Source organism: Formica exsecta, unplaced genomic scaffold, assembly GCF_003651465.1.
Source record: "Formica exsecta isolate Colony F162 unplaced genomic scaffold, ASM365146v1 scaffold393, whole genome shotgun sequence".
NCBI classification, from domain to species: Eukaryota; Metazoa; Arthropoda; class Insecta; order Hymenoptera; family Formicidae; genus Formica; species Formica exsecta.
Window position 1 is genome coordinate 2,099,476 of NW_021851167.1, and position 13,555 is coordinate 2,113,030.

Genomic DNA, 13,555 nt, shown 5'->3' on the forward strand with positions numbered 1-13,555 from the left:
GAATGTCCGAAGGGACATCTGAAGGGAAGTACGTCGGTGACGGGTGTTTCGGAGAAAGGGGAGAGAGGGTAGCGCAAGAGTACGTAAACGTACAGTACGCGTCATAAATCCGTTATCAGTTATTAGATAGAGAAAGAGAAACAGAGGAATTTTTTATCAAACGCGCGTCTAAATATTGATAAATTACATAACAAAATGGTCAGCTAATAGTGTTTGATACGTGTCATTTTAAATCATGTTGAAAAAGATGAAGAAAAAGAATTATATATATATATATATATATATATATATATAATGTTTATTGCTTTTGCGAAAAATTATTTTGACATTGAATGTAACAATTTATTTCGAAGAATTAGTTATCGAATAAAATAAATGCATTATTTCGTCATTGCCTGACGAGCAATAAAGACAATAATTGAGTAACGAAGCGAAACATCATGTGAGCGGCTTGTCATCAAGTCGGCCGTGATTTCTTTGACATTTTGGCAGAGCATCGGAAATAATTAATGGGCTTTAAGTTCTTCAATCGTAGACGATCGAGCAAGGCGGCCAGGATCTCTTTCTCTCTCTCTCTCTCTTTCTATAAATACATCTTATAATATATCGCCGTTATTTTTATTGCGAGTCGCACGACAGCCGTCTTCTCATAAAACATCTAGACGGAATAGATATTATTTCGTTCATCTCCTTTCCAAAAAGTGGGTCGTTTCATAGGCAGTTGGAAATATAACACGATACGTTTTGCATTCCATAAATCGAAAATGTAACGATTAATTTTATGATTTTTACAAACGAAGGAAATTAGGTTAACAATTTTTCATTATTATATATTCAAATCATGTATCCCAGAATCATTACGTTGAGGAATAGTTTAATGGACATTAAGAAAGGAATTGTGTGGCTATAGAAATATGTTGTTGCTTACCAAAGACATTATGCAATATATGCTTTTTTGAAAATCAAGATTAAGATCAAGAAAATATACGGTATATATATATCTCATTAATCTTGAAATTAGTAGATACAAGAATATATTGGACTCTTATCTCTCTTGCGTATGTATGTGTATATTTACACATGCGATGTAAATATTTTAAATATGATAATATTCTGTTGTTTCGAAAGATATCTACGTAATATAAAGAATAGGCAGGCATTTATGACGTCTAATATACGATGATTCGAATCGTATCGGAGCGCTGCCGTCGTGGAGAGACGGCGATGAGGAGGAAAGAGATAAAGAAAAAGTGATATAAAAAGAGAACGAGGAGATGAGGGAGGGTGAAGAGGGGGTAGGGAGAGGGAGGCGCGAGAAAGAAAGATAGGCTTAGCCACACGCGCATGCAAAGAGCGTGAAGAGCACCGAGGGACGGACGCACGGTGGCAAGACGATGGGACATGGCTTCCATCCTTGAATACGCACTTAGACGTAAATTGCGTCGTTCCTTTGTCCGTCTCTCTGTCCGCGGTCACTTAACACGTCGACGTTCCTACGCGTTCGTTCGGCGAACGCAGCTCCCCGATCGGAGTCGAAACGCGCACACGTAACTCGCGGACGCTGGACGCGCGAGTGAAATCGAGCTCGCGCTCCGATCGGGAAATTACGTCGGTACCACCGTGCGTAGCCCGAGGGAGAGGAGAAGCGGATCCGTGTATCTCACGGCTATCCCGAGGACCGAAAATAGTCCGCGACGGATTCGCAGGTAGAGCCGCGGGGTAGAGAGAAAGAGAGAGATAGAGATAGAGCACACGGTACTGGGATTGCGACACTTACCGAAGGCTGTTGCGGTGTAGCAGGGCGCAATATGTCAGCTGACTTGACGCGCGACCGATCCCAATTCTGCGTCACTATTCCACATAATTCTCAGCGATACATTCGGTCACCTCGCTCGCAAATAAAATCGCTTCACGAAACTCGCGCTTCGCGTTTCACACTGTTCACAATAAGCGCGATACGCGCGATAAAGGTAGGTGAGGGGGAGAGATACCGATTTACGAGATATCGACGATCGCGATGATCACGGCGACGATGACGATCGTTTAAGGCGAGAATTCTCTTCACACCCAACTCTTCCGACTACGAGGAAGTAGATCTGCCAACCTGCCAGAGTTGCAGGTACGAGAACGAATACTGCTGATGACTGACGTAAAGTTAGATCTCCTTTACAATTCTCCCCCCCATAACTCCGACCGAGCGTAGCACTCGGTGCTCGGTGCCGTATGCGGGCGAATGACCACGAATCCGCCCGAGCGACGAAACAGATAAATTATATAGAGAGTAAACTCGGGAAAGATAAAATGCGTCTAGTAACTTTTATTTAGGGACATGCTAATAATTTGTCCAATGTTTGCCGATTGGTTGTTGCCTAAGAAATATCTAGTTTGACAGTCAAGTATATTGGACAAAAAAATAATCGTCAAACGAAACGCGTCAGATTTTGGCACAGTTGGTATCAACCGTAGAGCACCGCTTTTTAGCGGTCGTTTTACGATGATTGTTCGTTCAAATATCGTTCTGTTCGTCAACAACGTGGTACCGTAGCATGGTAGTGGATGAACAATCCGATAAAGAAAAAGAAGACTGCAATAATAGTATTATTACTTAGCTTTCTCTCGTTATTGCGAAAGAAATAAGGCTATCTCTGCGATCTGCTGCAATCTTATTGTTGCTTCTGGCATTCGTGTGTAACATAAACACACGAAAGACAACACATTTGCCAAACAGTGGTGGGCGATACGCATATTAGATATTGAAGCGTTTGCCACAGCTAGAACGAAGATGAATACGCCGCAGTCTAATAAAAAGAAAGGCAGGAACAGAATGGGTGTACCTAATGAAAGCGCGAGTCCTACGAACACAGAGACGCTCAGCAGTCAAGAAGCAGCCAAATTCGTTTTGGTATGAATAAGTATTGTTTAGTTATTGTTAAAACACGTTTCTATCTTATATAAGAATATACTACTCTTTCTCTCTCAAGTTCTCTCACTTCTCTCTACAAGTAACAGAAGTTGGATTATAAGAGAATATTGTTTGTTTCAATGTCGAATTAAAATACAATTTTTAAATTGTATGTAAACAATAATTTGGGAAACTTTAATGAATCAAACTTAAAAAATATGAGATGATAAATTTCAATCATTATTTTATAATAACAAAAATTTGTAACATAACTCTCTTTAAATTGAATTCTTATATTTTTATATTTATAATTCTGTATATGTGCACATATATTTCTAATAAATAATTTTGTATAGAATCTGTTATATTGACATATATCTTAATATTTGAAGGTAAATCCTATAGGGGAAGATGGAAACAAATCAATTAAGCTGGCTATCTCAGATGCAATCCCTATAATTTCCATGGATTCAAGTATGCTTGACGAAAAAGGTTTAAAATATAACGCAGCATTATTGGAAAAGGAAAAAGAAGACAAAAATATTCTTAGCACTTTACCTGTTGCTACAGTTAAAGAGATAGAAGGTTACGAGGATCAATTAGGAGAGGCTGAACCACTTCCAAATTCTTACATTAGATTTATGGAACGCAGTGGTGAAGAACTTGATGGTAAATATTATTCCGCAATTTTTATGATAATAGTTCTATAATATTAAATAATTATAGTAATTTTATAATATTAAAATGTTTGTTTATAATATTATGTGTAATATATATTACAATATATTATTTATTATTATATTTAATCTCATATTTACCTCATATTAAAATCTTACAATATTAAATTCCATTTTCTATATATTATAATATTCTGTTGTGTTATTATATTATTCCAAAAATAAAATTATTTTGATGTAGGAGAAGTGGAATATGATCTTGATGAGGAAGACACTGCATGGCTTTCTATTGTGAATGAAAGAAGACTAGCTTCTGGATTAACACCTGCATTAGAACCTGATACATTTGAATTACTGATGGACAGATTAGAAAAGGAGTCATATTTTCAACAACAAAGCAATGGTGGAGGTGGCATTGCTGCGGACGAAGACGCTGTCTGTTGTATCTGTATGGATGGAGAATGTCAAAATAGTAATGCAATTTTGTTTTGCGATATGTGTAATCTTGCTGTCCATCAAGATTGTTACGGTGTACCATATATACCTGAAGGACAATGGTTGTGTAGGAGGTGTCTGCAGAGTCCATCTAGGGCTGTAGATTGTGTTCTATGTCCGAATAGAGGCGGCGCTTTTAAACAGACCGATCGTCCCGCGACATGGGCACATGTGGTGTGCGCTCTATGGATACCAGAAGTTAGATTTGCTAACACTGTATTTCTGGAGCCCATCGACAGTATAGAGAGTATTCCACAAGCTCGTTGGAAGCTTACATGCTGTGTATGCAAACGCAGAGGGGCAGGCGCGTGCATTCAATGTCATAAGAGTAACTGCTATGCAGCATTCCATGTAACTTGTGCTCAGCAGGCTGGTTTGTGCATGCGTATGAGAACAGTGCAACCTGCCAATGGTGAACCAATGTTAGTGCAAAAGACAGCTTATTGTGAAGCGCATACACCTGTCGATTATCAGCCTTCTACAAATCCCGTGGATGCGAGGAGGAGAGCAATAGCTAATAAGAAAAGCTCGTCAGCGCCTGTTATTTCTATTCCCACCATTCCACCTGAGAGAATCAGAGAAATAGCTAGGTAAAAATAATAATAATTACATTTTTATTTATATAGAGAATGGGACAGACATATAGTTAAACACAAAATCTGTATAGTACAAAGCAATATTTTAATGTGTTATTAAATTTTTACATGTATTATTTTATCTCAATCAGTTTAGCTGAAGGAATACCAAAAAGGAGTCAATTGATACAACGCCTCCTTGCTTATTGGACGTTGAAGCGACAATACAGGAATGGTGTCCCGCTTCTTAGAAGACTGCAAAGTTCTCATCCACAATCCAGACCGCAACCGCTCGGTGAACACTCCTCTTCGCCGACGCACGATAGTGAATTACGAGAAGAATTGTATCGTCAGCTTAAATATTGGCAATGCTTACGTCAAGACTTGGAACGTGCACGATTGTTGTGCGAATTAGTACGGAAGCGTGAAAAATTAAAGAAAGAATTATTCAAAGTGTGAGTACTCGCGGCACGATATAGAAATTGTGCTTACCAAATGGTAGTCAACATTAATATGTTTTTTAATTAAATAATGAAATAAATTATAGGTTTGCATTAAAAATTTAATTTGTAAATCTCGATAAATTTTAAAATAGTAGACTTCATAATTTTTAATTATGCTTTAATATTTTATTAGCATTTACATTATGAAATATATCATTCTTTTAAAAATAATTACAGGAAGGAAAAATGTTTGTGGTTCGAATTGCGGCCATTGGAGAGTGTTTTACGTACATTATTAGAAGCTATAAAAGCGAAAGATGTAAACGATGTATTTGGACAACCAGTCAATACCAAAGAAGTTCCAGATTATCTTGAAATAGTATCGCATCCTATGGATCTCTCTACCATGCAGGCAATTATCAGAATTATTTTATATTGCATTTATAACTATATTTATACACAGAGAATTACTTTTAAAATATAAATCTATCAAGGCCTATTAAAAATATAATTCATTATCAATCATATTCTTTTGTTACAGGCAAAATTAGAGAAACAAGAATACGATTCTATTGCCGCTTTTGAAACTGACTTTAATTTGATGGTGAGCAATTGTTTGGCATATAATCGTAAAGATACTATGTTTTATCGGGCAGGAATAAAAATGAAAGAGCAGGGTGGAGCCTTGATAGATCAGGCTCGCAAAGACTATCCTGACCTCGATCCAGTTATTGAATCCGAACAAGTTGGCTCTAAATCTAGAAAAAGAGAAAGATCTAATCGTAGTCGCGTGGAAACAGAATCGCAATCTAACGAGAAAGAGATTGGCGGAGGTGGTGTAAATAGAAGAACAGCGGTATTGTTCACGCGTAAAGCTAGAGCCCGTAATGCTAGAAGCGGTCAAATGTTTCTTTCGGAAGATGACAAAAAGAAACAAAGTGATAGTTTTAAAGTATATAGGTATGTAAATAATATATTTGTTAATTATATGACTCGATATTAATATTAAGTTAATATTTATAGGAGTGGAACAATGGATAGTGATATAGGTGAGGGGGAAAGCCAATCATCAAGTTGCAGTAGCTGTCCCACGAGTAGATCTACTACTCCCGATCCAGAAGAGGAGAAGCAACGACAAGAGATTGTCGATACGAAGAAAGAAAACGAGAGCAAGCAAACGAACACTAGCAACGGTCTACAAGCTCTGCAACTTGTATGGGCTAAATGTCGCGGATATCCTTGGTATCCAGCTCTGATTATTGATCCTAATACACCCCGGGGTACTATACATAAAGGAGTGCCGATCCCAGCACCACCTGATGATGTTTTGGCTCTTGCTGACAATTACAAAGAACCGGTCTTTCTTGTACTTTTCTTCGACACAAAGCGCACATGGTAATCATTCTTAATTTTTAATTCAAGAACACTATACTGAATATTTGATAATAGGTTGCATTTAATGAACATCCTTAATAAAAATATCAAGACACGAGTAGTTTTTTGCAATCAATTAAATAGAAAAGAATTTTGTCGAATTATGCATCAAAGGCACAAATAAATAAAAAATTTTCTTTATAATTTTAAAGAAACTAACAAAAATCTTGATTGGATATTTAATTATCAAAATACTGAATTGTAAAAGATCAAAAGCTAAGAAAAAATAGGGTATCCAAGTAAATCTTGAAAGGAATTATTTCAATTATCAATAAGAGAAATATCTATCATTCCATCTACTATTGTAAAATATATTTATCGTTAAAGATTCTGTATCTATACAACAAAATTATTAATTACATGAAGAGAATCTTGAGATAGGAAAATGAAAACTTTGTTTATATAATTATACAAAATTTTCTACATTTTATGATGCAAATATATATTTACATATATTTTATGAATAGTAAAAATGTGTTTGAATTAGTAATTATATCAAATTTTTCAGGCAATGGCTGCCAGGTGAAAAATTAGAAAAACTCGGAGTATCGCAGGAAGTGGACGAAGCAAAGTTAATTGAATCGCGTAAACCTGCAGATAGAAAAGCTGTGAAGAAAGCTTATCAAGAAGCTTTACATTATCGCAAACAAACTGCTGTGTTGGATAGTATCTCAAATGTATAAATCTTGTAAGTACAATATACGATCTAATATAATTAGAATATTGCTATATATAAATATTTAAAAAGATATTGTAATTTGAATGCAATAGATATTAATACTTAATATATCAATGGTCAATGACATTTTTATAGAGAAATATGTGTAGGATTTTTAAAAAAACAATGTGTACACAATATGAAAAGAAATTAATTTATAGAATTTATATATAAAAACATTTACATTTGACGTATATTTGACATTTTCATAGAGAAATATGTACAAAATTTTTTAAAAACGATATGTACAATATGAAGAAAAATTAATTTACAGGACTTATTTATAAAAGACACTATGTTATAATGATTTAATTATTTTGTTGATTTCATAAAACAGAAAAAAAATATTTGTATGAGGACAGGTGTTAGATATTAATACTCTATAAAACGTTATTATAATTTTATATAAGTAAAGTAATTATTTAGAGTGATGCATAGTTTGCAAATACAAAATATAACTAATTTATACAATGTGAATAAATTGTTGATATCGTGGAAAAATATAACTTTTTATAGATTTTCTCTCTGAAATGATTCATTACATTGATAGATAAGTTTATATCCTTAGATAGAAGTATTGGGCAAATGCAAAATGCATCATTGAATTTTCGTAACAAATTTTATGGAATTTGGGATGATGTAAATATTCTGTAAATACTCCCTAAATCTCATTTCTGCTTTGTGAATTCAGCAAGTTCTTTAGCATACATATCGAGTCTTTGTGTCATCTGAAATTAACATAAAATTTCTATTATATATTTTTTATAAACTAATAAAGACTCTTATGAATATATCATACGAAAAAGGGAAAACGCAATCATAAGCCAGCGCGATAATTTGTTATAATTAGGAATATATTATAATATATTATCCATATATTTTGTAATTACACTGAAGATGGTTCAAAAAAAGGACCAAAACGTACGCTTTTTGTGATTGTGCCTATCACTTAATTAAAATATCAATATAATTTGTGTGTGTGATTGTAATAAAACATATGCTCACAAATTACCGCATTGGCTCTTGACTGCCTTTTCTCTCCTTCATATGATATATTTTTTAATTTATGTATAATTTAAATTTTGTAAACTCTATAGAGAATACATTTCATAAGATATTTTAACCGATTTTTTATTTCACATATTTAGTTTTTGACCAAATCAAAAATGGATATTTTTATTATACTAAACTAATTCCATTGATTTACTATGTCTACATGAAAGATGGTTACAATATTATTAAATTATACAGAGGATGAATTACGAAGTTACATCAGTGCTTGAATTTAAAGTTTATATCCGGTCAACGAACTCAATAATTTTGAAAAATATCCTGCACATATGATAATTAATAATTTTATAAAATACTCACTCTAAATCCCCATACGTCTTTCGTTTGTCGACATAGATTTAGGTCCAATTCTCCAATCAAAAGTCCGTCTTTGTCACGACTTAAACCTGGAGTTCGTGTACCATCAGGAGCAGTAATATAACTAGAGCCATAGAAACGTCCAAAATCTTTATGTGCTGGTTTTCCATCACCAGATGTAAATTCATGATTGAAAATCTCGGTACCAACACGATTGATAGCGCAAGTATAGTAACTATTCGCTATAGCGGCGCATCTTGCTTCAATTGGCCACAAATGTTCGGATAATCCTTGAACAGTTGCCGATGGGTTAAAAACGATCTGAAAATATAAATATAGAGTGATTATTTATTGATAAATTTTAGATAAGATCTGAATATTGTAAAATTTGAAAAATTGTGAATAGTTGTGAACATTTTTGCTAACGAGAAGCCTATGTAGATTGTGATTCTTACTTCTGCTCCATTCAAACCAAACATCAACCAATTTAATGGATGATGGCGTCCATAACATATGTTAATTGCGATACGTCCATAAGGTGTATTAAAAACTGGATGTCCTGTATTGCCTTCCATATAATAAGTGGACTCGTTAAAATCTCCAATACGAGGAATATGATTCTTCCTATGTTTCCCAAGGACTTTTCCATCTGTATTAATCACTACACAGGTATTCCAGATAGTATCGCCATCAGCAGAGTCCCTTTCCAAAATCGGCGATATTATTACCATGTTATACTGTTTAGCGAATTTAGACAGAAACATGGTTGTGGGACCAGTTTCAGCTTCCTCTGCAAATTCGCACCATGGATACTTTTCTCTTGTACAGAAAGCGAATGGCATATCTGCAATAATTTCACAAATCGATTATTACACAAATTTATAATTGATGACATTTATGTATATAATGAAATTATGGCTCTCACATACTCCATGCTTCTTGGAGACATAAAATCTGAACGCCATGTTTAGCTGCCTCTAAAATATATGATGCAATTTTTTTATGTATCGCATCTCGTTGCTTCAAAATGGGCTCTGTTGCTGGTAATACAATCTTATGTTGTATTAGTCCGACACGAACAAGACGTAGGGGACGAACCTCTTCTATGATGTCACTATTTATGCTCCATCCTTGTAATTCAAATTCCTCATTTTCCCATTTTTCATATAATGGTCTAATAATATTTATTAATAAATGTATAATCTTAATTTATGCAATAATTAATGATAAAGAAAAGACTGCTATGCATAATATAAATTTAATTCTACTTTTTTTTAATAGAAACAGATAAGATTATTAATATGTAAAAGCGAATGGCATATCTGCAATAATTTCACAAATCGATTATTACACAAATTTATAATTGATGACATTTATGTATATAATGAAATTATGGCTCTCACATACTCCATGCTTCTTGGAGACATAAAATCTGAACGCCATGTTTAGCTGCCTCTAAAATATATGATGCAATTTTTTTATGTATCGCATCTCGTTGCTTCAAAATGGGCTCTGTTGCTGGTAATACAATCTTATGTTGTATTAGTCCGACACGAACAAGACGTAGGGGACGAACCTCTTCTATGATGTCACTATTTATGCTCCATCCTTGTAATTCAAATTCCTCATTTTCCCATTTTTCATATAATGGTCTAATAATATTTATTAATAAATGTATAATCTTAATTTATGCAATAATTAATGATAAAGAAAAGACTGCTATGCATAATATAAATTTAATTCTACTTTTTTTTAATAGAAACAGATAAGATTATTAATATGTTAAGTATTCTAAATTAAATATGTTTTTTACACTCATATATAAAATATGAAAATTCTTACACTAATTTACGTCCATATAAAATGCCTTTTACTTCATTCAATTCCTTCTCTGGTATATATTTCTCTAAAATTTCTTCTACAGTTGGCTGGTGCATGATTGGAACAGTTATCTTGCTATCAGCTTATTTGACCCAGTCACCTTGGCGTTCAAAATTTTATAGACGATGCTCCACTGCATTTACAAGAATGAAATATAACATTGATAAGAGAGAGTAAACAGTGGTAAACAGTATAGGAGATAAGTCTGAAAGGCATCATAAAGACATTTCTAAAAGAAATTTTAAAATTGTATCATATGTTACTCTGATTGAATATGCTTAAATCAACGTTGATTTAAGCTATAATATTATTGTAATTAATGTAACAAAACAAACTTATTAATTACATCAGAGATATATGTTAGAATATAAATCATAGAATAAGTTATATAACATTGATGTCTGTACGTAACTGAATATGGGATAGGATGAAAAAACTATGAGGCAATTGAAGCTCCAAGTTGTAGTCTCTGTCTACAATACGGCGTCTTTGCGCTTGCGTAAATGCACTCCACTTGATGTTATATTCCCTATTGGTCACAGTTTCTGAGCCGAGAATCGAGTGTATCTCGTATCCAGTTATGTATAATCAGTGATTGTATACGCATCTTATCGGAGTGTCGCGTGTTCACGTGATTTCAATTCGAACTGGCGCGACGTGATCGAGCGAAATAATCAACGTAATATATTTTTGTCTTATTATCACTAAAATAAAATAATAATTTTGTATTATTGCATCACTCTCTAATATGATGAAATGTTTCAACATTTACGTAATCCTGATATCGTCATTATATTATTGTTTGTCACACAAGAGATTGATGTAATATGTTTATTTAATTCTTATGATTAAATTTATTCTATATTATTAAACGACGCTAATCATATTATGAGAAGATATAAAAGAGCTGCATATAGGTTTTTGATATTTCTTAATAATAAAAGCAACTGCATTATCGGTATTTTAAGACGAAAATTTTTATTAAGTAATCTTCTTTTTAATATAAAAAAAAATTCGTGATTCTACAAGATTTACTTATCGTGAATTTGCGATAATTAATATTTACATAACTTTAATGCCCTCTATTAATTTAATTCTATATATGTATTGCGCATAATTTTACACTTCACTTTTCTCATCAATTACGCAAAATTTCGAATTCTCCTTAGTAAAAAAAAAAATTGAGCTTATACTGTATATATCAAGTTTAGAAAGAAAGAATTAATATATATACAACAATTTTTTAGATTAACAACGATCTCTTCACTCGCACGCGGAGAAAACCATGGATTTGCATAGCGAGATGATAAAAAAAGAAGAAGAGATTTTTAGCAACCATCCCCTTAGCTTAGTGTGCACGTGCAATCCCAGATGACGCCATGGCTGCTCGCACCCCCGTGCGGCTTGAAATGCGGCGCGTGTCGAGGGCGCATGCCGGGAGCCGGGACACGCGCGTGCCACGGTCACGCGTATTACGCTCTCTCTAGGACAGTCGGCGACCAATCAGCAACGGGTCGGCGGGGTGAGAAGAAGGGTGGATAGATGAGTAGGGAGGTACGGTGGTGGAGGGAGGTTGGTGGTTTCGGCTGGCGAAGTAGCGAGGGTTACCGTGCGGCGCAGCCACACCGGCCACTGCGACGGCCGCGGCGGAACGAATGCGCACACCTTCACGTTCCTCCGTTCCGTTTCATCCGCTCCGTTGTCGCGCGCGCGCGCGAGACGCCGTCGCGATGTGAGGACACGCGCGAGAAGAACGCGACGAGCCTTGTCACTCGGCGAGAGATCCGGCGCGGCGGCGAGCCACGATTAATTGTTAACGGGGGTGAGTCGATAGCTCCCGCTTCCCCAACGGGGAAAGAGGAGCGATAGTAGGGCGGAAGAGGATAAGAGGGAGAGAGCGTACGAAGAGCTCACGTGACACGTCGGAGGGTGCGAACTGTCTGACAGTAGTACATCGAGCGTCTGCTACTACTGCCGTAGTTGCTTGTTGTGACTGTGGCAGCGACGGCGGCGACGGCGACGGCGGTGGTGGCGGCGGCGGTTGATGGTGGAAGTGGTTGTGGTGGTGACGACGACGACGAGGAGGACGACGGTAGGGCTACTACCGCTTGGAGTAACGTTCCCTGCGAGAGGGAAGGAAAGTGGTCCTCGAGGTTACGAGGCCAGGGGAGAAAGTGGGTGTTGCCGGAACGGCGGCGGCGACGGGAGGATCGCCCAGGTTTTGCGGGACGTCGCCGGAAGTCCGGGGTGCTCTACGTAGGAAGGAGACAAAGGCAGAAAGGGAAGGACAAAAGTGACCGGAAGGATGCTCGTCGGTCGTCGATCCTCGAGTCGACGTCAGCCTCTCGCTGCTTATCTTCTTCATCCGTGACTTGTACGTAATCACATCGTAATATCCTTTTTTCCGCTTTCTCAGTTCACCTTCTCTTCCTCCACCCTGTATATTAGGCTAAGTTTACCTCAAAGATATATTTTGTCGCTTGCGTACACAAAACAGACGTTCTTTTCAGGCTTGCAGCAATAATGTTTATCTACGAAGAATCTTAGATATTTACGATTACGAATGTTCACGAGGTCTTCCTTAATACAAGAAATTTTCTCTTGAATATTATCCCACTGTTTACACTTTCCGGACAATCGGCGATACGTTATACAGGTGATAAAAAAAAAAAGAACGCACGCAACGTCGTACAAGCGAGGAAATAGAGGTCGGATGCAAATTACGAGCGTGGATGGGAAGCGATGCACGCTGGGCACGGTAATTGGGACGAGGGGACGCTGCTTCGATGAGCACCCTCGGTACGAGGTCCGAGGTGAGAGGGGAGGATGAAAAGAGGAGAATCGCTCTATATATATGTAGGGATATTACTCTATCTACCGTTTCCCTCGCGATTTTTCTCCCGCTCCCGATTCTCCGCCATCCATCCACAATCCCGTCCCTTCCCATCTTTTTCTCTATCTCTCTCTTTCTGTCTGTCTTTCTCCCCCTCGTATTTTGTCCTCTCCTTGCTTTAACTTTGGTAAACCGGAATCACCGGTGCGTGAGGTTTCTTCCTCGGAAG

At 36.2% G+C, this 13,555-nt stretch overlaps 4 protein-coding genes across 11 annotated transcripts in view; 2 read left to right on the forward strand and 2 right to left on the reverse strand.

The window, feature by feature from the left end:
* The window catches only part of LOC115239677 (AN1-type zinc finger protein 5), a 19,978-nt gene extending 17,738 nt beyond the window's left edge, over positions 1-2,240 (reverse strand). The window contains exon 1 of one of the 4 annotated variants that reach the window (XM_029814325.1): positions 1,778-2,240. The gene's annotated coding sequence lies outside the window, so the exon portion shown is untranslated. Of the gene's footprint in view, positions 1-1,426; positions 1,577-1,777 lie in introns of those variants that run through there. The other 3 variants (XM_029814331.1, XM_029814328.1, XM_029814329.1) reach the window with 3 other exon arrangements.
* A 201-nt stretch (positions 2,241-2,441) lies between these two features.
* Positions 2,442-7,309, forward strand: LOC115239670 (peregrin). The gene is made up of 8 exons (XM_029814314.1): positions 2,442-2,902; positions 3,295-3,571; positions 3,821-4,664; positions 4,802-5,104; positions 5,330-5,504; positions 5,634-6,052; positions 6,116-6,487; positions 7,035-7,309. The coding sequence occupies exons 1-8, from the start codon at positions 2,783-2,785 to the stop codon at positions 7,207-7,209; spliced, it is 2,685 nt and encodes an 894-aa protein (XP_029670174.1). The 5' UTR covers positions 2,442-2,782; the 3' UTR covers positions 7,210-7,309.
* A 259-nt stretch (positions 7,310-7,568) lies between these two features.
* Positions 7,569-11,041, reverse strand: LOC115239674 (beta-ureidopropionase). Of its 4 annotated transcripts, none has more exons than XM_029814320.1 (6): positions 10,906-11,041; positions 10,455-10,626; positions 10,020-10,264; positions 9,068-9,456; positions 8,616-8,933; positions 7,569-7,972 (listed from the first exon to the last, which is right to left on the reverse strand). In XM_029814320.1, exons 2-6 carry the CDS (start codon positions 10,547-10,549, stop codon positions 7,913-7,915), a joined length of 1,107 nt encoding a protein of 368 aa, XP_029670180.1. In that variant the 5' UTR covers positions 10,550-10,626; positions 10,906-11,041; the 3' UTR covers positions 7,569-7,912. The 4 variants fall into 4 exon arrangements, with proteins under 4 accessions (XP_029670180.1, XP_029670181.1, XP_029670178.1 ...); XM_029814321.1 differs by having other exon boundaries at positions 10,455-10,632; positions 10,906-11,010; XM_029814318.1 differs by lacking the exon at positions 10,906-11,041 and adding an exon at positions 10,747-10,887.
* A 42-nt stretch (positions 11,042-11,083) lies between these two features.
* Positions 11,084-13,555, forward strand: part of LOC115239669 — a 37,115-nt gene continuing 34,643 nt past the window's right edge. For both annotated transcript variants that reach the window (XM_029814312.1, XM_029814313.1), the window contains exons 1-2: positions 11,084-11,172; positions 11,741-12,867. The gene's annotated coding sequence lies outside the window, so the exon portion shown is untranslated. The remainder of the gene's footprint in view (positions 11,173-11,740; positions 12,868-13,555) is intronic.

Excerpts from the sequence above, each read along its gene's own strand:
- LOC115239670 (XM_029814314.1), top strand. The coding sequence starts at position 2,783 with ATGAATACGCCGCAGTCTAATAAAAAGAAAGGCAGGAACAGAATGGGT. Across the intron at positions 5,105-5,329 it reads AAGAAAGAATTATTCAAAGT|GAAGGAAAAATGTTTGTGGT; the intron begins GTGAGTACTCGC and ends AAATAATTACAG. Across the intron at positions 6,053-6,115 it reads GATAGTTTTAAAGTATATAG|GAGTGGAACAATGGATAGTG; the intron begins GTATGTAAATAA and ends TAATATTTATAG.
- LOC115239674 (XM_029814320.1), bottom strand. The coding sequence starts at position 10,549 with ATGCACCAGCCAACTGTAGAAGAAATTTTAGAGAAATATATACCAGAG. Across the intron at positions 10,265-10,454 it reads TTATATGGACGTAAATTAGT|ACCATTATATGAAAAATGGG; the intron begins GTAAGAATTTTC and ends AAATATTATTAG. Across the intron at positions 9,457-10,019 it reads ATGTCTCCAAGAAGCATGGA|ATATGCCATTCGCTTTCTGT; the intron begins GTATGTGAGAGC and ends AAATTATTGCAG.